The following is a 25,208-nucleotide window of genomic DNA, read 5'->3' on the forward strand; positions in this document are numbered from 1 at the left end:
CTGCAGATGCCTTTTTTATAGAACAGCAGAGTTAAAGGGGTATATACAGATGTATACTGTGCTGTGCTGGAAGCACACACAACTTCCAATAACTCCTGCAGATGACAATCGGGCCCAAATAGAGAACAGCTATGTAGGTGGATTATAGCGGTATGTACTGGGTACAGAGCACGCACACAGCATGCACTATCTCCTGAGTGACACTACTGACTGCAAGCTCTATTGTTAAAGATGGACCACTAGCTATATAGGTGAGGTGAATATCACGGTGTATACTGCGGTCAGGGCACGCAGACAATAACCAGAAAAAAGCAGAGTTAAAGGGGTATATACAGATGTATACTGTGCTGTGCTGGAAGCACACACAACTTCCAATAACTCCTGCAGATGACAATCGGGCCCAAATAGAGAACAGCTATGTAGGTGGATTATAGCGGTATGTACTGGGTACAGAGCACGCACACGCACTATCTCCTGAGTGACACTACTGACTGCAAGCTCTATTGTTAAAGATGGACCACTAGCTATATAGGTGAGGTGAATATCACGGTGTATACTGCGGTCAGGGCACGCAGACAATAACCAGAAAACAGCAGAGTTAAAGGGGTATATACAGATGTATACTGTGCTGTGCTGGAAGCACACACAACTTCCAATAACTCCTGCAGATGACAATCGGGCTCAAATAGAGAACAGCTATGTAGGTGTATATAGTGGTATGTACTGGGTACAGAGCACGCAGACAGCACGTACTAACACTACTGACTGCAAGCTCTATTATTAAAGCTAGATCACTAGCTATATAGGTGAGGTGAATATAGTGGTGTATACTGCGGTCAGGGCACAGACAGTAACCACTACACAAGAGCAAGATAGTAAATCAGCCAAAAACGATTGGTGTGTAACTGTGTTGAAGGTACACAGAACACCCACTGCTTCAGACGCCAACACACTACACGAGGCCGCCTTAATGGCGGCCTTATATAGTGTGGGGCGTGCACTACACAGCCTGAGCTATGATTGGCCACAGGCAGGATGCCTGTGGCCAACCATGGCTCTCCTCGCTGCTGGCGCTGCGATTGGCCAAGCATGCGGGGTCACAGTGCATGCTTGGCCAAGAGTGAGACAGCAATGCATTGCGCCATCGCAGTGCATTGTGGGCCACACGAATTTTGCCGCGAACGGCCCAAACGTTCGGAATTCGGCGAACGCACGAACGACCGATGTTCGAGTCGAACATGCGTTCGACTCGAACACGAAGCTCATCCCTATTTGTTAGCTACTTATGTAAAGTCTATAAAAATCTACTAGCCTGACACTACTCTCTCCGGACAATGCTGCTGCCAAGGGTGCCTCTGTTGCTCCCTAAATAGATAGGGAAGCCAGCCAAAGACAGGAGGTGTGTTACTGACCAGATCACCTGGTGAAAATAGAGAAAAAAATACAAAAAAACTATTTAAAAAAAAAAAAAAAAAGCTCACACCTAAGACATGGTAGGCTGCAATAGATAACATTTTTGGTTTTGGGTATAGAAATCAAACCTCTTACCATGCTAGCTAAATCCCCTTGCATTTGTACCTTAGATCAGTTGTTGTCCATGAGTTCATGCAAACCACAAGCCTAAACCATTTCATATGGCACTCAGTCAGAAAAGCTTCCCCAGCAGCCCTGGCACTCTGCATCCTGATATAGCATCTCCTTGCCACTCAGCACTCCTACCATTTTGCCCCAACACCCAAAACACTGCAAACGTCTACTAGCTAACACAACACCCACCACCCCCACACACACACACACACACACACACACACAATTTAGCAACTCTGCTACTTCATACTTCATCATGGAGACAACTACAGTGATTTACAGCTTCCATTGGAATCTCACAGGTATTGAATATCCATACTTGCATTGATCCAAGATATACAAACCATGCCTGGAAAAATCAGCCTTTACCAAAGTCCACAAAAGCATTTTTTTTCATAAAAATATGGCAATTTTAAATTTTAACATTTCAAGTTACCTTGGAAACTGAAGATGTGGTCATTCTTCAGACACCTATAAAGATAAGATGAATACTTTAACAAAATAACAATTCACAGCAACACCAGCAGTTTATTGCTATTTAGTGCAGCCAGCCTTACAAACATCTGTCTGTGTACGTGCACACCTTATTATTGTACTTGTGGGTTACCTGACCCGTGCTGCATTTACTGCTCAATATTCAAAATCTATTAATAAGTGTCTGGGAAGTTATAAGGAATATATTACTTACATGTTCAACAATGCTAAAAAATGCCATGGGAGAACAATGGTAGGCTTAAAGAAGATGCCGTCAGTCAACACTGTACCCAGATGACATTTTTATAATTTTTTCACACAAATAGAGCTTTCTTTTGGTGGTAATCACCACAGTTATTTACATTTTTTTGTTGCATCCATTATAAAATTTTGCAAATAAGTAATTTTTCTTCTTCACTGATGTTCACTGATGATCAGTATGAAAAGGTGTATAAGCAGCGCTTAAAAAATTGTGCTAAAGAACTAACAAAAAAAAAAAAAAAAAAAAAAAGACATATAAAGTGAAAATAATGCTTCCCGAAAGGGCATCAAATAATACATGGAAAAAATAATGACAGCAAAGTGTATAATTAAAGAACAAACATGTCCATGTACAAATAATTAGTATATTAGTATATGATCCCTGCAGTCCCAGCGCAACGCATTCCCGATCCCTGCAGTCCCAGCGCAACGCACTCCCGAGCCCTGCAGTCCCAGCGCAACGCACTCCCGAGCCCTGCAGTCCCAGCGCAACGCACTCCCGATCCCTGCAGTCCCAGCGCAACGCACTCCCGATCCCTGCAGTCCCAGCGCAACGCACTCCCGATCCCTGCAGTCCCAGCGCAACGCACTCCCGATCCCTGCAGTCCCAGCGCAACGCACTCCCGATCCCTGCAGTCCCAGCGCAACGCACTCCCGATCCCTGCAGTCCCAGCGCAACGCACTCCCGATCCCTGCAGTCCCAGCGCAACGCACTCCCGATCCCTGCAGTCCCAGCGCAACGCACTCCCGATCCCTGCAGTCCCAGCGCAACGCACTCCCGATCCCTGCAGTCCCAGCGCAACGCACTCCCGATCCCTGCAGTCCCAGAGCAACGCACTCCCGATCCCTACAGTCCCAGCGCAATGCACTCCCGAGCCCTGCAGCCCAAGAGAAACGCACTCCCGATTCCTACAGTCCAAGAGCAACGCACTTCCTATCCCTGCAGTCCAAGAGCAACGCACTCCCGATCCCTGCATTCTGAGTGTAAAGCTTACTCTTTAATCCTGCATTCTTTGCATATTGCACTCCTTAACCCTGCATTTTGAGCACAACGCACTCCATAATCCTGCATTTTGAGCGTAATACACTCCTTAACCCTGCATTCTGAGCGCAACGGACTCATGATCTCCGCATGGCTAATATAAGAGCCAACCAGGTAACAGGAACTTCACCCAGGACACGCTGGAACCCAACCTGAACAATACAAGAGGGAATCGACCCTCTAACCATCAGCCTACAAAACAACTTGCGGCCAAAAGAAGCATTGGTCGATGCCAGCCCGTTCACCTCGTAGACTTGTGAACAAGTACACCGACGACCAGTGGTTACCTTGCCATCTTGCACCATGGATGCATGATGACCGAAGGGCCAAGAAGCACTAAGCGCCCAAGAAGAAAGCGCCGTAACAAGACAGGAGGCATCCAATCCTCGATCAAATAGCCCTCCATCCAGAGAAGGGTCGCAGAAAAAAACAGAACCTTCCCTGGCCCGTCCGCAAATACCCCTCCAGGGCAGACAAAGCCAATTCCCAGAAAGTGCTGACTAAGGGCACAAGAAAGACAAGCACCAACTTAACCAAGGTGAATGACAAGATAACACCCTCCTTTTTTACACCCTGTGAGCAGAGATAGTAGCCACCAAGAGACCACTTTCCGAGCCAGAGTAAATTGCGGAATCTCCCAAATATCTTGAGAGAGAGAGAGAGAGAGAGATTTAGCTGGAGATCAGTGAGCAGAGGGAGGGGGAGAGGGGGAGGTGTAGTGAGGAGAAGGAGAGAATTAGTGTTCAGAACGGAATGCATCTGCAAATCAGATGCGTTCCCACAGAAGATAATAGGCTGTAATTCGCACTGCAATGCCCAGAAAACGCACACGTTTTTTGTGCAATGCGCAGTACGAATGCAACGCACATATGTGAACCAGATGCATTCAAATGAATGCATTTTAAAATGTCCTGCGAATTGGATGCGGTGTAAGCCGCATTTAATTCGCATAGGTGTGAACGGGGGCTGAGGGATGGTCCATGGGCATAGCCAGGTGGTCGTTTGCTTTTTGATTCTGCCTTGTCCTACTCCTAATACAGGTGAGGTGATATAGCCCTATCGTTATGAATATAGAAGGCTGTATCTGCCAATGAACGAATGAGAAAATACTGCCATAGTGAAGCCCATAAAAAGATCAAAATGCTTTAACCAAAAGTAGTGGAAACAATTACCTCAATACATACAGCACAGATGTAAGATGCAGCAGGCTGTCAGTTCGTACAATACCGCTGGGTAGCAGCTAGTCGTGCATGTCGTCGTCACCTCTAAGCCACACTGACGCGTTTTGTCACCAATTAAATCTTCGGGTGCTGGGCCAAGTGATGATCAGTGCTCCGATTATTTGTGTACATGTCCCCTGTCACACAGCTGACCACATAGTAAAGGGCCGCTGTGATTGGCCCTTTACAGCGATCACAGAGTACACCGAACGCACACCCCAAAGGACACATGGGGGGGGCGTGGTTCTGGGAGGATGTCAGTATGGACACCCTTCCGGAACAACAGAGCTTTTCAGCTATAGCGTGGGTCTAGAGTGGTTAATATTAGGGGAGTAACGGATCAAAAAACTCACGGATCGGATCGTTCCTCGGATCAGTCACAAATCGGATCATTTTCCGGATCAGCAAATAATTGAATTTGCAAAAATCTGTGAAAATTCCACCACCATATAGTCCCCACTGTAATATCCACAATCTCCCCCACTGTAATATTGGCTGAGCATGGCTGGGTATGGCTGAGTATCGCAGAGTATGGCTGAGTATCGCAGAGTATGGCTGGGTATCACAAAGTATGGCTGGGTATCGCAGAGTATCGCAGAGTATGGCTGGGTATCGCAGAGTATGGCTGGGTATCACAGAGTATGGCTGGGTATCGCAGAGTATGGCTGGGCATCGGCAGGCTATTGCAGAGTATTGGCAGGCTATTGCAGAGTATTGGCAGGCAGGGTATTGCAGAGTATTGTCAGGCAGGGTATTGCAGAGTATTGTCAGGCAGGGTATTGTTGGGTATTGGCAGGCAGGGTATTGCTGGGTATTGGCAGGGTATTGAGGGATGGCTGCTTCCATCCGATCTCTCCTCTCCACTGTACAGATTAGTACAGAGAGAGGAACCGGCGCCATGTTGTTTACAAGTTGTAAACAACCTGGGTGTAGAAAGATGGCCGCCGCTTCGGAGCTAGGCTGAAGCCACGGCCTTTCCTAAGGCCAAGACCGCAGAGCACTCCGCGGATCGCGGCATGTGCCGATCCGAGCAGGTTGACCCGTTCGGATCACGGATCGGTGACGATCCGTTGCACCCCTCATTAATATAGGCCCAGATTATTGACCAGCGCATTGCTGAGAGCCTGAGTCTGCCACTCCCATCCCCTTCACAGTCTGGTGTTCCAGTGAGCACTGGAGTGACAGAGCATAGAGCTGGTGACTGACAGTCACGAGCTCTCTGCCGGCTGAATACAAAAAACTGAGCAATCAGCGGTCTTTGATCATTCAGTTCTCAGTCTTAGTGGTGGCAGGGGGCAGATGCAGCATTGGATTGAAGCTGCAGCCACCTATGTCAGTATGTATTTTTTAATCCCATACTTCTCTTTTAACCACTTCAGGACCGCCGCACGCCGATGTACTTCCTCACTTTCAGGACGGATATCATTGTTATGACAGCAGCTAGCTGCCATAACCCCTGTATTGTCGTGTTTGGTCGGCGGTCCGGTACAAGATAAAAGTGGTCTCTGCGGTGGATTCATCGCAAAATCACTTTTATCGGCGGCAGAGAGGGCCCCCCCAGCACGATCCGGTGCCCTCTGCCACTTACCAGAGCCTTTGGCAGCAGCGGAGGCAATCCGGTCCTCTCGGCGGCTGTGCATGGAGACAAGTAAGGGGAAGATGGCCCCCACCCGTCTCCATGACACTGCAGGGCGGAAGCGACGTCAAAACGCCACTTCCACCCATAGCTCTTAAAATTGCCTTTTTTTTTTTAAATTACAATTTTTTTTTATTGCATTTTTGTGTAAATATGAGATCTAAAGTCTTTTTAACCTCAGATCTCATATTTAACCACTTTGCGCCCGTGCTATAGCCAAAAGACGGCTACAGCGCGGACACTAACTGCCGGGAAGGCGTCATTGGAAGTCCTCCTGTTTACTTCGGCAAAGTGCGCTCCCGCGAGCGCGCATCGGGGAAGTTCTGTGCTGGCCATGTCCCTTGGACACAGCCAGTCACAGATCGCTGTAAATGGCCAATCACAGCAGCTGTTTACAGCGTGATGGGCGTGTCCAATGAGAGACGATCTCATATGTAAACATATGAGATCATCTCTCATCGCCGGCTCTCCCTCCTCACGAGAAATTAACCATTTAGTCAGAGATGCAGTGGTTATTGGTGAAAAAAAAAAAAAAACGAAAATAAAGTGCCCATCTGTGCCCACTGCCACCTGTCAGTGCCATCTGCCCCCAGTGCCACCTGTCAGTGCCATCTGTCAGTGCCACGTGTCAACAGTGCCATATCAGTGTCACGTGTCATCAGTGCCATATCAGTGTCACGTGTCATCAGTGCCATATCAGTGTCATGTGCCATCTTTTATCAGTGTCATGTGTCATCAGTGCCACGTATTAGTGCCATGTGTCATCAGTGCCACGTATAAGTGCTATCTGTCATCAGTGCCACATATTAGTGCCATCTGTCATCAGAGTCACGTGTCATCAGTGTCTTTCACAAAGACCAAATAATATCCACTAATTTGGGTTATTTTTACCAAAGATATGTAGCAGTATAAATTGTGGCCAAAATTTATGAAGAAAAATTTATCATTTGCAAAATTTTATCACAGAAACAAAGAAAAATTCGTTTTTTTTTCTAAATTTTCGGTCTTTTTTCATTTATAGCGCAAAAAAAAACCCAGAGGTGATCAAATACCACCAAAAGATAGCTCTATTTGTGGGGAAAAAAAAAGGACAAAAAATTTATTTGGGTACAGTATTACATGACCGAGTAATTGTCATTCAAAGTGTGAGAGCATCGAAAGCTGAAAATTGGTCTGGGCAGGAGGGGGGTTTAAGTGCCCAGTTGTCAAGTGGTTAAGAGGTCCTGTCATGCTTTATTTCTATTACAAGGTATTTTTACATTCCTTGTAAAAGGAATAAAAGTGACAGAACGCATACGTGAGTAGCACCCGCATATGAAAAGGGTGTACATATGAGGTATCCCTGCAATCGGTAGAGTGAGTGCAATAATTCTAGCCCTAGACCTCCTCTGTAACGCAAAACATGCAACCTGTAGAATTTTTTAAATGACGCCTATGGAAATTTTTAAGGGTCAAAGTTTGACGCCTATTCCATGAGTGGGCGCAATTTTGAAGCGTGACATGTTGGGTATCAATTTACTCGGCGTAACATTATCTTTTACAATATAAAATAAATGGGCTAACTTGACTTATTTTTTCATTCAAAAAAGTGTATTTAAAAAAAAAAAAAAAAAAGTGCTCTTGTAAGACCACTGTGCAAATACAGTGTGACAAAGTGTTGCAATAACTGCCATTTTATTCTCTAGGGTGTTAGAAACAAAATGTATAAAGTTTGGGGGTTCTAAGTAATGTTCTAGAAAAAAAAGGTTTTTAACTTGTAAACACCACATCTTAAAAAGAGGCCCGGTCCTTGAGTGGTTAAACAAGAAAGCCGCGCATGACAGTTGTTATTTAGCAGGCAAGCAGACCTGACAGTCTTTATTTAGCAGGCAAGCAGCACCTGACAGATTTATTTAGCACACAAACAGTATTTGATAGTTATCATTCAGCATGCAAACAGCCCATTAGTCTTTATTAGGCATGTGAGCAGCCAAAACAATCCATTCAGTCAATATCAAATTAGGAAAGCTATTGCACTACAATAGTTAATTGTGTATCTAAAGGAGACCGCACAAGCAAATCGTATAGTCTTTTTGTCCGTTTCCATAGATTGCTCTGTTGCTCCTATGCTGACATAAATACTGCTGAAAGTCACACGGCAGCCAGTGAGTGATAGTTCATTTATCCAGGATAACAAATGTGACATCGGCCTTACAGCTGAGCCTAGATATTGTAAGTGAGAAGGTTAAAGCTCCATGTTTCTTGGCTTTGGGGCAGAGGAGAGCAATTTAGCTTTAAAGCTCAACTCCAGGCAGATATACAGTAAATTACACAATTGAACGAAGCTCTGTAATCACTATTATTATTCAAACACCTAAAATACCTTCATTTGATTGGCATCACCCTACTGCAGTCCCTGGACAGCAAGACTCAGACTGGGGAGAAAGAAGTAGCACAAGCAGTCAATAAGGTGTGCTGCAGTGCATAAATGAGCTTTGTTACAGTGGATGGCCACCGAACAGACTGCATGACACAGTGGGTGATACCTGCTGTTTTGGTTATCAAAGGTACAGCTGCAGATGGGTACAGTGAGGCTGCAGATGGGCAGAAGAGGCTGCACCCTCACTTGAGACCCTCAATCGAGTAAAAGCCGAGGGGCGCTTTTTCAGCAAATAAAATGTGCTGAAAAAGTGGGCTTATACTCGAGTATATGCGGTACGTGCTATTTTGGCACGCTGCAATTAGGATTAGGAGAAAGAGTATCATGTTCAAAAATTCTTGACACCACACAGAGTGAAGCTACCCCAATGCACTGCACTGTTACGTCCTCTTGCCACTTAATTACCTAATTTTGGCAGGTAATCCAGGGACAATAAATCAGATCTCACGCTTTTAGTGAAGTTTAAAAATGTTTTGGGCCAAGCTGGTCCAAACAAACTATTACCTTCAATAACAGATGCAGTGCCTATCTGCACTGTATAAACCATAGGTAGCCTCAGCTATGTACAGTATACAGGGCTGTGTTTCCGCAGCGAGATAGGACCTTCCAATCCTATTCCTGGAACAGCACTACTCAGCCATTCACAGGGAGCTGCTTTATATTCTATGAATGAATAAAAAAACCTTGCTCTGCTTGGCGGAGGCGGAGAGGCAGGCAGTTGACATCCTGAACCCCGACTCAGCCAATCAGAGCAAGGTCTGTATTCCTTCATAGAATACAAAGCAGCTCCCTGTGAATGGCTGAACAGTGCTCAGCCCAAATTGAAAGTTCTCATTCTGCTGCTAGAGCACAGGGCTGTATACTGTATGTACCCGAGTCTACATACAGTTTATACAGCCGCTGCATATGTTAGTCAAGGAAATCGTTTGTTTAGACGAGCTTGGTCCAAATTAGCTATTTACACTTCACTGAAAGCAGGACATCTGCAGCAGAGAAAATCAGGTCTCTTGTCTTGCTAGACAGATCTATGCTGTGTGGCAGAGCTGTGCAAATTTAAATACTGGATGGACAGAAGTACAAATCCTTTGGCAGGTAGAACAGTTCCCATAGATGTATTTAATTTGTGTATTTAGTTGTTTCCCTGGAGAAAATTGTGTTCTTAGACTCTGCAGTTGCCATCACATAGCTATGACACCAACCGCCTCCTCATTGGCTAAGATAATGCAGCAGAAGCCATTGGCTCCCACTGGTGTAAATCAGAGTTAATGAGGTGGGATTTGTTAAGAGCCCCCAGCTCCTACTGGATGCAGTGGCCGCTGGTACTCAAATTTTTTTTGGGGGGGCGCAAACAAACTGAAAAATACTGAAACCCCCCCCTTCAAATGTAGCCACTTGTGCTCCAGCATACGCAGCCACTTGTGCCCATCCATCAAATTTAGCCACTTGTGCCACTCCATCAAATTCAGCCACTTGTGCTCATCAACTGCAGCCAGGCTCGGCTGTCACTTCATTAAACCCCCCCCCCCCCCCTGCGCGCTGCCGGTCCGACTGCACTTACCGCTCCTCTCCTGGAGTGATGGAGCTCTCCTCCTCGGCGGGATGCAGCGGCTGCGGCTCCCGTGTCTGCTCGTCTCCTCTTCCGCCAAAGCGTTAGGCGTCCAATAGGATTGCCTAATGCTTTGCCCAATCGGGAGACAGGTCTCAAATAGTGAAAATTTATTTTCTATGCCACACAACAGGGTAGGATCAGGATGCGGTGCTCTGCCCCCCCAAGCCCACCCTATTTTGAAGCCTATTAGAGCCTCTGGCTCTAATCACGCGCTTCAAAATACACAACCCCCGCCTATCCCAACCATAGTATTTCATGTGTCCGGCATCCTGAAAGGGGCCGGGCACATGAATAGGGAGGGCAGCAGAGGGGTCGGCCGCCACTGACTGGATGCTTAATACTTGGAGTGACACCAGGCAACCTCACTAGACAGAGGCTTGAGTACAGTATAGCCGACCAGTGTAATGGTGAAAACAGGAAACTAGGAAGTGCTAGTAAGTAGAGTCAAAAGAGTTTTCCCAAAGAATGTTTATTGATGTGTGGTTTTATGCCATTGGACATACTAATGGTTAAAATCAGCACTCACAAGGGGCAGAAAACAGTAATCAGCTTTCTGATTAAGGGCAGCTACACACTGCCTGCTGCGTTTTTGCACTGTTTTCATGCGCTTTCCCATAGACTATGAGGACCTGCGGTTTTGGTGCAGTTTAAGAAAGTGCACCAAAGATGCAGCATGCAGGAGTTTAGGTGTGCTTTCTGAAACTGTACCAAAGCCACAGGTCCTCATATTAATCTATGGTAAAGTGCAGCTAACCCTCACGAAAACCGCAAGCTTGCTGCGCTTTTTCGCAAAAGCACACCTGAGGCAGTGGACAGAACACCTTAGTCTATCTTCAGGTCCAGGCACCCCAAAAGGAAAAGGAACTGCAGAAGAGTTCCTGTAGACCTGCAGGACCCAAAGCTGTCTCCCCAGAGCTCTGTTCCCCACAGCAGCGCAACTGGCGCTTTGACCAGGACATCATTCCGAGGATGCCGTGGCTGCCTGTATAGGTAAGCTGTGGATAGCCCCAGGGGTTGCTACCTGATTTTGAGCACCTTGCCTGACCTGCGCTCTATGCAATTAAAAAAAATGGTTACTGTCCCTTTGAGACATTCCTTTAGGCCTGCATTCCCCCTTTCTGTGGCTCTGGGGAGCTTAGCCCATCTCAGTACCCCCCCAGACTAGGCCCTGCCTTCCCACAGGCAGAATACAAATAATACAGATGACAGCTATAGCCACCCGCAATGATCGGGTGAAAAAACCCAGACAGGCTGCTTGTACTAAAGTCGATCAATGGATCGACTTCAGCACAACCAGCCTGCCCATAGATAAACAGTTCCTGATAAACCGTATGAATTTTTATCTGTCTATTGCCAACTTAACATGTTGATAAATTAAGTGTTAAACGTCACTTACTATTCTCAGTAATGGTAAGGTCAAAAAGGGTTAATAGGATAATCAAAAATAAACAAGCTAAAATGATTAAAGAGATGAATAAAACGTGGGTACACTGGAAGAACTGCCCCAAAAGGAAAAGACAGGACTTTCTATGACAGTGCTTGACAATTTTACTTTGAATCTAGGAGCCAGCTAAAAAAATTAGGAGCCTGTTTTCATTAAAGAGGAGGGCCGTTTAAAAAAAAAAAAAATGTAAAGTCAGCAGCTGCAAACACTGCAGCTGCTGACTTAATAAGCACACTTACCTGTCCAGGGCGACCGCGATGTCGGCCGCCCGAGGCCGACCCGTCCCTCGGCTCTCGGGTCCCGGCGCCGCCATTCCTTCTAAGGGAAACAGGCAGTGGAGCCTTATGGCTTCACTGCCCATTTCCTACTGCGCATGCGTGAGTCGCGCAGCGCTTTGTGAATGGGACGCACTGTGTTCTGGAACACACAGTTCCCAGAACACAGCGTGACCCATTACCCAGAAGACAACACGACGAGGAGAGAAGACCAGAAGATCTCCGCGGAGGAGGAGGAAGAAGATTAGGATTATGTGCCTAGCAACAGGCATTTCTGGTAAGTAAAAAAAAAAATGTTTTCTTCATTTTTTTTTAGATTTTTTTGTAATTTTTCATATTTATTTTTTTCAGGGTGGCCCTCCACTTTAACTAACAAAGCTTAGAGGTGAAACGCGTAATGTTCCCAAAGGTGAACTTATCAGTTAATCCTTTCAAAGCCACAGATGTTTTTGCACTTTTTGCACACGTTTAAAAAATAATTTTAGGCCTGAAGAATACATAAAACCCCAAGTATTACATATTTTTTTAAAGTCACACAATATTATCATAAAGGTTCAGTAAAAAGGCATTAAAAACAAATTCTATGGGGCACAAATGCACTAAATTATTCAATTTTTTGGGTAAAATATAAAGAGTAAATAGACACACAACATGTCAAACCTTAAATTTGTCTGTGCCTGTGAAATGGCAACAAACTTCAGTACTGTACATTTTCCATAGGCGACACCTTAAAAGCCCCCTATAGGTCGTCAGTTTAGCTCTTTGGATGTCTGGTACTAAATGGATTGCTCTCCGGCGTGCACGGTGATATGTAACATGTATCACAATCAATGCTTTCAGGCATAGGAGCCCCACCATGTGCACTTATGTTTGTACATGCGTATATGTGGGGGGGGGGGGGGGGGGGTCTCAACTTTTTTTTTGTGTGCTTGGGTGTAACTCTTACAATTAAAAATTTTTTTTTTTTTTTTACTTCACTTTGTCATTCATTACATGGGGACCAATATAATTTTTTTTTTTTGGTGACAGGTTCCCTTTAACCACTTCAGCCCTGGACCATTTTGCTGGCCAAAGACCAGACCACTTTTTGCGATTCGACACTGCGTCGCTTTAACTGACAATTGCGCGGTCATGCGACGTGGCTCCCAAACAAAATTGACGTCCTTTTTTTCCCACAAATAGAGCTTTCTTTTGGCGGTATTTGATCACCCCTGCGGTTTTATTTTTTTGCGCTATAAACAAAAATAGAGCGACAATTTTGAAAAAAAAAACGCATTATTTTTTACTTTTTGTTATAATAAATATCCCCCAAAAATATATATTAAAAAAAAAACATTTTTCCCTCAGTTTAGGCCGATAAGTATTCTTCTACATATTTTTGGTAAAAAAATAAATAAATAAAAAAAAAATCCCAATAAGTGATTATTGATTGGTTTGTGCAAAAGTTATAGCGTTTACAAAATAGGGGATAGTTTTATGGCATTTTTATTAATATTTTTTTTTACTAGTAATGGTGGCAATCAGCGATTTTCATTGTGACTGCGACATTATGGCGGACACATCGGACATTTTTGGGACCATTGTCGTTTATACAGCAATCACTGCTATAACAAATGCAGTGATTCCTGTGTAGATGACACTGGCAGTGAAGGGGTTAACCAGTGGGTGGTAGTGTAGGGGTTAAGTGTTCCTAGGGGTGTGTTACTAACTGTTGGGGGCTGGGCTTTCTTTTAGTGAACCCTAATCTCTGCTCCAATCACATGGAGCAGAGATCAGTGTCACTTGTTGCTAGGCAGAACGGGGATATGCTGTTTACAACGGCATCTCCCAGTTCAGCCGCCACCGTGACACGATCGCGGGTATGCCCGCGGCGATTGAGTCCACGGGTCCCGCGACCAGACTCCCGGGGGTCCCGACCAGCACGCGAGCGTGCCGCCGGCAGCGCGCTCGCGATGGCAGGGCAGCCTTTAAGATTGGACGTACCTGTACGCCAATATGCCTGCCCATGCCATTCTGCCGACGTACATCAGCGTGCGCTGGTCGGGAAGTGGTTAATGAGTCATCCAGGGTCGTCTCCCTTGCGTTTCACTGAATGTAATGCACTGCACATCACACTGCATTACATTCTTTCCGGCCTTAATGACCAGGGAAACTGTTAATGGGGACATCACTTCCGAGTCAGCAACAAGTAGGGGAAGAGAGCAAACGCATCTCTGCTCTCCTCCCTCCCCTTTACCCGGCAGCACCAGCTATGCTGGCCCTGGGCCCGCAGATGTTCAAGTGGAGCTCGGGGTACATAACAGGGGGGGTGTTTGGGGGGTGCATGGAGCATTCAGGTGGCCATGGAGCCCTGGCGCCTGGGGTTTGTCAAGCCCTGTTCTATGAGATACTTATTGGGACAATACCTAGGTTAGGATGTAAACTTTCCTCAACAAATGCCTGTTCTGAACGATAATCTTTATTTTTATGTTCAAAGCCTCCAAAGGAGATTGGAGGACTTGCACAAGCTAATCTAGTCCTCCTCTTCTCAAGGGCCCCATTGGAAAAGCGCTGTCCCTTGGGGCACCCATGCGGGCACGCACTGTGTCCTGCTGCTGCATCCATTGACAGACAGCAGGACTCGGCTCCCACATTATTGGATTTGATTGACAGCAGCAGGAGCCAATGTCTGCACTGCTATCAATCTATCCAATCAGGACCCGAGACACCAGCTGGAGCGGGTGTGCTCCTCCCTGGCGCAGAAACAATCGGGCTCAGGTAAGTAAAAGGGGGGCTCTGGTGCACTACAAGAGGTTTTGCACCTCAATGCATAGAGCTGAAAAAACGCAGGGGTTTACAACCTCTATAATCCGGAAACTTTTGTGGAAAAGTTTGAAAGAATGCTTTGAATAAACCTATCACAAGCTTTTCCAGACTGAAACAGTGGTAAGGCTTAAAGGGAAGTCTGCCTGGGTCCATGCTAGTCACTGTACAAATATTTGCAAAATGATTGCTGTGAATCTTAGGGATGGATTTCTGTTGAGATGGAGAAGTCTTTGGTAGTATACACCATCACTGCGCTCGTTTATGAGGAGTGCGATTGCAAATGTATATTGCAGATTCCCTGTGTAAAAATTCAACCTGACACAAGAGAATTTAATACGCCATAAGAAGTTACTACAAGGCTGGATTCGTACTCCGAGTCTCTAGTAGACCGTATTAGGAAAGGGGCAAAGTGACCTGGGGAGTGCTGTAGTCACATGGTCAGTATGCCTAAAGGGGCAAAAAAAAATTATTTTTGTACTCACCATGAAATCCTTTTCTCTGAAGTTCACTGACTGATACAGCTCCATTATTCTTGACCATAGGGTTGTTACACCACTTTCAGGAGAGGACTAGGCAGAACATGTTATACATGTACAAAAACAGAACTCTCTGCCCAGGGGGCGGCCCCTTCAGTAACAACTCCCCCAGCCTGCTTCCTGCAGCTTCAGTATGTCAAAAAGCAGTATGGTAAGTAAAAACGTATGAAACAGTCAAACGTATGTTGTATGAGAAACGGATGAGGAGACTTGCCACCACCCAAGTCAATAAGAAACAATCATCTCAACCCATTGGTACCTATAAACATGATAGGCAACTACTGAAGTGGTGAATGCCGTGACCTAAAACGTGAGGCAAAAATCATGTACCATGTATGATATGACAACAAATACACATTAAAAGTAACCATATCTTACCTTTGACATAGATTCCTTGCCCTCTTTTTTGTTTGTTTTTTCCTGGCAAGGCCTGTACCTGGTGAACGAGGACCACCATGAAATACAACGTATGAGCAGGACTGAAAAACGTTTAAAACCCATAAATTTACAGAGGCCGAGCAACCTGAGGCATAGCAGGCAAATTAAAAACGTAAACTCAGGCCTGATGAACCAGTATACTTGTCAGGCCACTATATGAGTAGTGAAATGGCATGATGCATGAAAGCCAAAATGTGAAACATATGAGAAATGGATGAGGAGACTTGCCACTGCACATGTCAATTAGAAACGATCATCTCAATCTGTTAGCACCCATAAACCTGATGGGTGACCCCGCAGTGGTGCAACGCCATAAGCCTAACATGAAAATATGATCATGTAAAAATGTATGAGCCACAAAACCATCATATATCAACGCTACCACTTGTAACAATGCATGGATTATTGAAATCAGGTTTGAAAAAGAAATCATCGTAACTGAACCATGCCTGACTTGTTGATTATAGAAACACAGGGAATAACCCTAGAGTGGAGGAGGTCCAGACAATACATGCACTGTGTGACCCCTGCCAAGCCACTGTGTGTGGATGGTCTGGACTGTAACGTGCGCTAAGTGACACCTGCAAGTCCAGCTGGTGAGGGGTGTTCAGGAGCTGGACTGGAAGGTGCCCTCATGCTGACCACTCCCAAATGACAGCAGTAAAACAAAGGTGGTACAAGGTGCTGCCATATGACTGGAATTAGTCAACAAAAGCAGAGGCCCAATGGACCACCAACCCCAGTAAGAACAAGCCATGTAACAGGTGAAAAGATTATAACCATCCCCTCATGTGATGCAAAACATGCCCCCCAGGTTGTAACAGCCCTCCTGGAAACAGGTGCCACCAGGGACCCCCGCAAAAAAAAAAAAAAGACATGCCCATAGACCCCAGCTGCCCTGAGTCACACACACTCTGCCAAAAACCTCCCCATGTGCAAAAAGTCACAGCGTCTACAAACTATAGGATATAAATTGGAATTTATTTATTTATTTTTACCAGTAATGGCGGCAATCAGCGACTTATAGTGGGACTGTGATATTGCGCCCGACAATCTGACAGTGACACTTTTTGGGAACCAGTGAGACTAATACAGTGATCAGTGATAAAAATATGCACTGTCGCTCTACTAATGACACTGGTTGGGAAAGGGTTAAACATCTAGGTTGATCAAAATGTTAAATGTATGCCTAGTCAGTGTTTTGGTGTACTGCGTGAGGTGCTTTTACTAAGAGAAGTAATAAGATTTTTATAACAGCTTACTTATAAAATGCTTTTCTTTGAAGTACATCACGGGACACAGAGCTATCGTAGTTACTATGTGGGTTATAGGCCACCTTCAGGTGATGGACACTGGCACACTCTGACAGGAAGTCCACTACCTATATAACACCTGCCACTACTGGGAGTACCTCAGTTTTGTTTCAAAGCAATACACGTGTATACCAGAAAGAAGGGAGGGACCTCTGTGTCCCGTGATGTACTTCAAAGAAAAGGATTTTACAGGTAAGCTGTTATAAAAATCCTATTTTCTTATCGTACATCACGGGACAGAGCCATAGTAGTTACTATGTGGGATGTCCCATAGCAATGCCAACTGAAGTGAGGGAGACACAACAAAAGTAGGGCACTGTGAGATCTGAGGACTTATACTATTGCCTGCAGCACACTGTGCCCAAAAGGCGCTATCCTCATGACCCTTTACATCTACTTGATTGAATCTGGTAAATGTATGGACTGAAGACCAAGTTGCGGCCTTGCAGATTTGAGCCATGGAGGCTTGGTGATGCACTGCCCAGGAAGTACTAACAGCCCAGGTGGAGTGCCCAGGAAGTACTAACAGCCCTGGAGGAGTGCGCTTTAATATGATAAGGTAGAACTTTCCTCTTCAAACCATAAGCTTGAACAATCACTTGTCGAATCAATTTAGAAATAGTAGATTTCAATGCTGCTTGTCCTCTTTTAGGACCTTCAGGCAACACAAACAAAACATCAGTTTTTCGAATCTGAGCAGTCGCCTTTAAGTAGACCTTGACTGCTCTCACCACATCAAAAAAATGTAGTGATTTTTCTTCCATAGAACAGGGTTCTGGAAAAAATGAAGGTAGAACAACATCCTGGTTTAGATAAAAAACCCGAAAATACCTTCGGTAGAAAGTTAGGATGAGGACACAATACTATCCTTGTGAATAATAATATGGCTCTTTACAAGAAAGAGCAGCCAACTCTGATACCCTTCTTGCAGAGGATATGGTTACCATAAAAACTAGTTTCCTTGTCAAAAGGACCAAGGGAATATGTCATATTGGCTCAAAAAGGCTGTTTTTGTAATGCTGACAGAACTAGATTCAAGTCCCAAGGGTTCAGGGTTGACCTAACCGGGGGATTAAGCCGTGTTACCCCCTGAAAAAAACTACGAACCAAAGAATGCAAAGCAAGTGGTCATTGAAACAATACCTATAAGGCCGAGACCTGGCCTTTGAAGTACTCACTGCAGAAAGTCAAAGGTTCTACCTATGACATGCCTCCTTGGGTGCCAACTCCTGGATTCAACCTAGGAGACATATGCCTTCCAGACTCTATAATATGCGATTCTGGAGGCTGGTTTCCTTGCATTAACCAAGGTAGATACCACTGAACTTGACAGCCCTCGTTTCTTCAGAATGCTGGACTTAATAGTCAAACCATTACATTTAGTGTTTGTAAGGTTGGATGTAATACCAAACCTTGCAAGAGAAGGTCTAGACGTGGTAGTAGGGTCCATGGGACCCCTAACGCCATCTTTATGATCTCTGCATACTAAGATCTCCTGGGCCACAAGAATCACTGACTTCCCTTCCTGCTTGATCCTGCGAAGTCGTGGACGCAGGCAGAATAGGAGGGAACGCATAAATACGTGAGAACTGATTCCACGGGAATAGCGGGACATCTGTTCTGCATGCTAGCGAATCCTTTGTTCTTGACACAAAGCTGTCGATTTCTTTGTTGAATCTGGATGCAAACAGATCTACGTGTGGGATCCTCTATTTTGGCATATTGACAGGAAGGTATCGGGGTGAAGGAACCATTCTCCAGGGAACAACTGCTGGCAACTCAAGTAGACCGCCTGCCAATTTTCTATTCCTAGAATGAAGACTGCCAATAGGACATTGTTTTCTGCCCAAGATCAGATATTATTCACCTCTCTCTGGGCCAAACAACTTAATGTGGTGACCATACTTTGGTCTAAGCGGGCTAACAACTGGTCTATCAAGAGCAGATCGTCTAGGTAAACTATAATCGTTATACCTTGGGCCCTTAATCTGGCTAGAGGAGGGACCAGAACCTTTGTAAACACTCAAGGTGCAGTAGCTAGACTGAAAAGCAGAGCTACAAACTAAAAATAAAGATTTTCTACCTTGAAAGTAGATATTACTGGTGAGCGGAGAAATAGGCACATGGAGGTATGGATCCTTAATGTTAATTGACGCCAGAAGTTCTCTTCCTTTTAGGATGTGAAAAAAAAAGAGCGGATATTCAGGAACCATTTAGATTTTTGAGATCCAGAATGGGTTTAACATCTCCATTCAGTTTTGGCACCGTGAAAAAATGTTTGAACAAAACCTCAACCCCTACTCTTTCATGGGGACCACCACGATCACTTTTTTGTCAAAAGATGGTTCAATGCTTGAAAGAAAAACTTATTTTTCTCTGGATCCTTAGGAACGTTTCATCTGAGAAAAACGGCGGAGGCCATCGTGACTGCTTGGAGGCTGATGCTACTGGCGCTGGAGAAGGAGCTTGTTAAAATGAAATACGTTTACTCCTTTTCTTAAATGGCAAAGAGTTACCTTTTTCCACTAGAAATTCTTTGGATGTATTACCCAAATCATCCCCAAACAGCCATTTCAACGCAAAAAGGAAGACTAGCCAAGAGCTTCTTGCATGGCGCTTAGTGAAAGGCGCGAGGCCTGAAGGATAGAATCTCTAATAGCAACTATTGCAAGAATAAAGCTGCTAGTAGCTTGCCAGATCCTGGGCCTGCTGAACAGGATAACCTTGAGCACCTGTTTAAACTGGTCTCTCAAGGATCGACCAATTACCATCAGTACAGGCTGAAACACTCAACCTGCCAGGGAAAGTGTACTTTAATAGGAATTCCAACTCTTTATCCGTTGGATCCCTAAGCATTTGAGCACTGTCTGCCGGACAAGTGTAACTTTTATTCACAGAGGATATAGCAGCGTCAATTGCTGGTATCCCCACGTGAATTTTAGTTTTTTTTCATTGCTGGTATCCCCACCTGAATTAATATTTTTTTCCCTCCATAGGATAAAGTGGAAAACTTTTTAAGAGGAAAAAAATGCTTATCTGGGTGATCCCACTCAGATACAAAAAGATTTTCCAGCAATGAATGGACAGGGAAGGCATGCATAGCTTGAGGCGCCTTTTTCCCGAACCTAAACACTCAGTTAAGGTTACATAAATGTGGAGCAGACCATTCAGTAAAAAATTGCACCATCAATCTTACAGATAGTGAAGCTGATCCCCCCGCTTTTGACCCCTCAGAAGAGGGGTCATCAGCCTCACCACGGTCCCGAGAAAAATTAATCTTCTCCCGCCCCCAGTTCCTCAGTTTGAGGGTCCAGGGTAATGGAAAGGAACACTAACGCATTTTGTCCCACACTGGGATGCGATTAAAGCTACTAAATGGCAAGGAGACCCGAGACCGGCCGCCGTGCAGGGGTGGTGTAACAAACAGAGCGGCATCCCCAATCATTTTTGGCTTCCGCCTTTCTAAGAAGAGGGGCAGCTTGGACCAGGTGGGGGGAGATTCAGTGAAGAAACCCCCCCCCCACCAATCTTACTGAAGGTCTGAGCTGCTTGCCGGAGGGAAGGCTGCTGTTTCTGCTGCACAGCATGATCTCTGAGGAAAGCATGGCAAGGTACGTGCTCTATACAGCCCCCCAGTGGTGACTCTTAGGCATGACAATATTTACTTTTTTTAAAGGAGGCATTTCATAAGAAACATTTTTTTCTTTTTTAAATTTCTTAGAAGTCTCCACTTACCTTTCCGGCCGCAGGGTTCTCTGTGGTAAAATTGACAGACCCAATCTTCCCCCCTCACGGTGGGCTCTGTTACCAAACCTTCAGAGACCGGGGACCCTCGGGGGAACCCACACTCCTGGACCTGTAAAGCATTAGTTCCCGAGGTTCAGCTCTCTAAAAAGAGAAACGTTACAGGCAAAACCTTGTTTCTTCGGATACGAGGCCCAGGTACCATTTAATAGGCCTAGAAAAGACGCTTTGAATGGATCCAGTTGCATAGCTTGCCCCAGAAAAGGAATCTTTCATTGGAGCTCAGCACAGCACATCTTTACTCGTGCCCAACACCTAAGACACTGATGAAAAAACTGAGGTACTCCCAGTAGTGGGAGGGGTTATATAGGGAGAGGATTTCCTGTCTTAGGGTGTGCCAGTGTCCATCACCTGAAGGTGGCCTATAACCCACATAGTAACTACTATGGCTCTGTGTCCAGTGATGTACGATAAGAAAATGGATTTTATCACCTGCTTTGTGGGGAAAGAAAATGCATTACTTCCCCGCTGACGGGACAGAGCTCTGCCTTCTGATCATCCATTGGCCGCCATCCACTCTGTATAATCACAGCACAGCCAGGTCACCAGCAGCGTGCGCCCCCCCCCTACCCCGAAGTGCTGGATCACAAACCTAGTAAGTGAACTGGTGCAGAAGAGCTGCTTTGCCACTGTATATGTAAGTTATACCGTCAGCAAGCAGTTCAAAATAATAATGACTGCATTTTTTTTTCTTGGGAGCCTGTAAAGCATTGCACCTGCAATCAGCAGGATGCAACATCAGGCTCTTGCAGACTGTCAGTACACTGACTCCCTGTACCCGCAGGCAGTTACTGAAGTCCAGGAAGCTCAATGGACTATGAGAGAGCTCACCAACACCCTCACAGTCCATTGAGAACTACATGCCATCAGCATCAATGGCTGACAATGATACATAGGTGGAGCCCCGCATGGCTGCATTATATATTTAAATTGTGACAGCGGGCAAGTGGAGGAAATCCCCCACCCACTATCACAGGAAAGGGGAACAGCTGCAGGAGCTGAAACATGTTCCACCCTAAAAACGGTGGACCATGTAACATGTTCCAACAGGTGAACTTAAACTTTAAGACCCCTTTCACACTGAGGTGTTTTTTAGGCACTTTTAGGCCAAAAATAGTGCTTCAAAAAAACTCCTCCCCTGCAGTCCCAGTGTGAAAGCCAAAGTACTTTCACACTGAGGTGCTGTTAAAAATAAGTCCTGCAAGCAGCTGCTCCACCACTCCTGCCCATTGAAATGAATGGGCACAGCTGCCGAAGCGGTGGCGATACACGGGAGCATTTAACCCTTTATTTGGATGCTAGCGGCCGAGAGAAGAAGGAAGAGGAGACTGGGCTCCTTTGCTAGTAAAAGAGCTCCAAGAAGACAGCGGAGGAGCCCGGGAGAAGAGGCCGGACACCGGGAGAAGAGGCCAAACAGAGCGGAGAAGTCGTCAGAAGACCCCCAGAGCTGATTAATAAATTACTTTTAAAACTTGTGTTGTGTTTTTTATTGACACTTTTTCCCCAGGTGAATGGGTAGGGGTACGATGTACCCCTTACTCATTCACATAGGGTGGGGGGCCGGGATTCCGATAAGCCCCCCGCCCACAGACCCCGACAACCAACGGCCGGGGTTGTCGGGAAAAGGCCCTTCTCCTCATCAACATGGGGACAAGGTGCTTTGGGGTGGGGGGGGCCGCAGGGCGCCCCCTCCCCCAAAGCACCAACCCCCCCATGTTAAGGGCACGCGGCCTGGTATGGTCCAGGAAGGGGGGGGGGGGGGCGCTCGCTCGTCACCATCCCCTTCCTGACCGGCCAGGCTTCGTGCTCGGATAAGGGTCTGGTATGGACCTTGGGGGGGACCCCACGCCGTTTTTTCGGCGTAGGGGGGTTCCCCCCAAATCCATACCAGACCTAAGGGCCTGGTATGCTCCCGGAGGGGGAACCCATGCCGTTTTTTTTTTAATTTGTCGTGGAGTTCCCCCTTGAGAGCTCATTCTCTGATTGGCCACGGCCAAAGTCGCCTGGCCTGGGGCGACTTTAACCACTTGCTTACTGGGCACTTAAACCCCCCTCCTGCCCAGATGCACTGATAGGCATAGTTAAGGCGGCACTAATAGGCACAGATAAGGTAGCACCGATAGGCACAGATAAGGCAGTACTGATGGGCACAGATAAGGCGGCACTGATGGGCAAAGATGGGCACAGATAAGATGGCACGAATGGGTGGCACGGATGGGTGGCACTGATAGATGGGACTGATGGGCACTGATAGGTGGCACTGATAGGTAGCTCTGATAGGTGGCTCTGCTGGGCACTGATGGGCACTGGTAGATGACACTGATGGGCACTGGTAGATGACACTGGGGTGCAGCACCGTTGTTGAGGCAGATTGTGGGTGGCACTGTGGGCACTACTGGGTGGCACTTACGGGGGGGAACTTATTTATTCCTGAGGGGGGCAGGTGGGCACTGGTAAGCTGGCCGTGATCGGGACTGATGTCCTGATCACGGCCGCTGGTGATCGGCTCTTTTTTTTTCTCCTTGCGCTGTCAGCGCGGGGAGGAATAATAGCCGATTACCGACTCCGTTGTATCACATGATCAGCTGTCATTGGCTGACAGCTGATCACATGGTAAGGGGTCGGGATCGACCCCTTGCTCGGATCTGTGATCAGGCGAGTCTCATAGACTCGCCGATCACAGAGCGTGCTGCGCGCGCCCCTCAGGGGGCGCGCAGGCCGCTCGTGCACGGGACGACGTCAATAGATGTAGTCCCAGCAAAGGAGGTCCGCGCTGTAGCCGTCATTTGGCTATAGCGCGGGTCTCAAGTGGTTAAAGTCATGTTGTAAGTCACCCCAAGTCGTGTTGACAAGTTGTGTCCAAGTTGCCTACAAAAGTCGTGTTGGAAGTCCTGTTGCCCCCGGCTCTAAGGTAGCACTAGGGTTGCCACCTCATCTGTTTAAACCTGAACACATATGAATTACACAGGTTCTGAGGCTAATTTAATGCAGATAAGGCAGTTTAATTACACCTTAATCAGCCACAGAACCTGTGTAATTAATATGTGTTTGGATTTAAAGGGATGAGGTGGCAAGTCTAGGTAGCACGCTGTGTAGTTAGGGTTGCCACCTGTCATGGATTCACTCGGACAGTACTGGTTTTTGAATAATTTTGAACAATGTATCTGGTTTTCAGTCTCCCTGGAACCCAGATCGGACTGTGGCAACTGGGGGTCGGGGGATGGAGCAAAGCTAGTGCTTATCGGGCAGCAGCTGGGGGCTGAGGAAGGAACATGACTAGGTAAACCAGTCAGCAGTGGGATAAAAGTTGTACAGCGGCTGAGGCTCCCAACAATTAAACAAAAGTCCCAGTCCCCTTTATATCAATCCGCCGGGGCATGTAATTTCCAGGCAATTACATGCCCCCTGGCAGATTAAAAGAGAAGTGGAGGTCTGGAGCTTGATTGCTGCTGACAGATAAGAATTACCGGTTCTGCTCCTTCACCAGCCTGATCAGTCTCATGTCCTGGTAACCTTGTTGTTAGGAGTGCTTCAGAGTAATCAATTGATCAGGAGGTGAGGAGTTAATGAAGAGTTACTACCTTGCTTGTCTCTGCTGGTAAGATGAGGAGGAGGTGCATGATGGACAGAAAACAAAACTCAGTGGTTGCCTGTGTGCATCTGTGAGGATGTTAACCTGGGGGCAGGATAGACAAGACTGATCTCCACAGGGGCTGCCAGTGATTGTGTGTGGGTCAGTGATGGCTACCCTCTGCATTACATATTACTTACCTCTGCCATACTACTGACCTCTGCCTTCTGATTTTTTTACATGCCCCGGTGAATTGTCGGGACTCTGATTTATTTGTCAGAACCACTGCATTAAGGATTACTCCGCTGCTCCCTGATAAGCTTTAACTAGTCCTGCTAAGGTGCCTGAGCAACTCAGGCATCTTTTGTTACCTTAGAAAGTTTTAGGGAATGTCTGGTTCACACCTATGCAAATTGAATGTGGGTTTCACCGCATCCAATTTGCATGACAGGAGATTGTGATTGGCTCTCTATGGAGCCGGTTTACATATCTCCGGGGCGGCTGCAGACTGCACAGAAACGGTGTGCGTATTTGACTCAGTTTTAAGGCCAAATTCAGGCAAAGATTCATCCCCGATTCATCCCTGAAACAGGGTACGGCCATGCACAGCATTCCTGTGCGATCCGCAGCTAGTTCCAGTGTAAACCAAGCCTAAAGCCCTTCTCCAGCTTCTTTTCCTCCCTGACCATTTTTCTTAAAGTCCACCTCCAGTAATGTGCTGTACATTAGCATTTAAACTGTTCAAGGAAGGCAAAGCACTAACAGTGGATGGCT

At 46.2% G+C, this 25,208-nt stretch overlaps 1 protein-coding gene across 4 annotated transcripts in view; it reads right to left on the minus strand.

Moving 5' to 3' along the window:
• The window catches only part of ORC3 (origin recognition complex subunit 3), a 214,572-nt gene that overhangs the window by 186,714 nt on the left and 2,650 nt on the right, over nucleotides 1–25,208 (minus strand). For 2 of the 4 annotated variants that reach the window (XM_077487275.1, XM_077487272.1), the window contains exon 2: nucleotides 2,024–2,058. In XM_077487275.1, the coding sequence (XP_077343401.1) occupies nucleotides 2,024–2,047 (24 nt within the window). In that variant the 5' untranslated portion in view covers nucleotides 2,048–2,058. Of the gene's footprint in view, nucleotides 1–2,023; nucleotides 2,059–15,686; nucleotides 15,745–20,794; nucleotides 20,916–25,208 lie in introns of all 4 variants that reach the window. The other 2 variants (XM_077487273.1, XM_077487274.1) reach the window with 2 other exon arrangements.

This window comes from Lithobates pipiens, unplaced genomic scaffold, assembly GCF_037356315.1.
Source record: "Lithobates pipiens isolate NorthernLeopardFrog02 unplaced genomic scaffold, aLitPip1_a1.2 Scaffold_18, whole genome shotgun sequence".
In the NCBI taxonomy this organism is placed as follows: domain Eukaryota; kingdom Metazoa; phylum Chordata; class Amphibia; order Anura; family Ranidae; genus Lithobates; species Lithobates pipiens.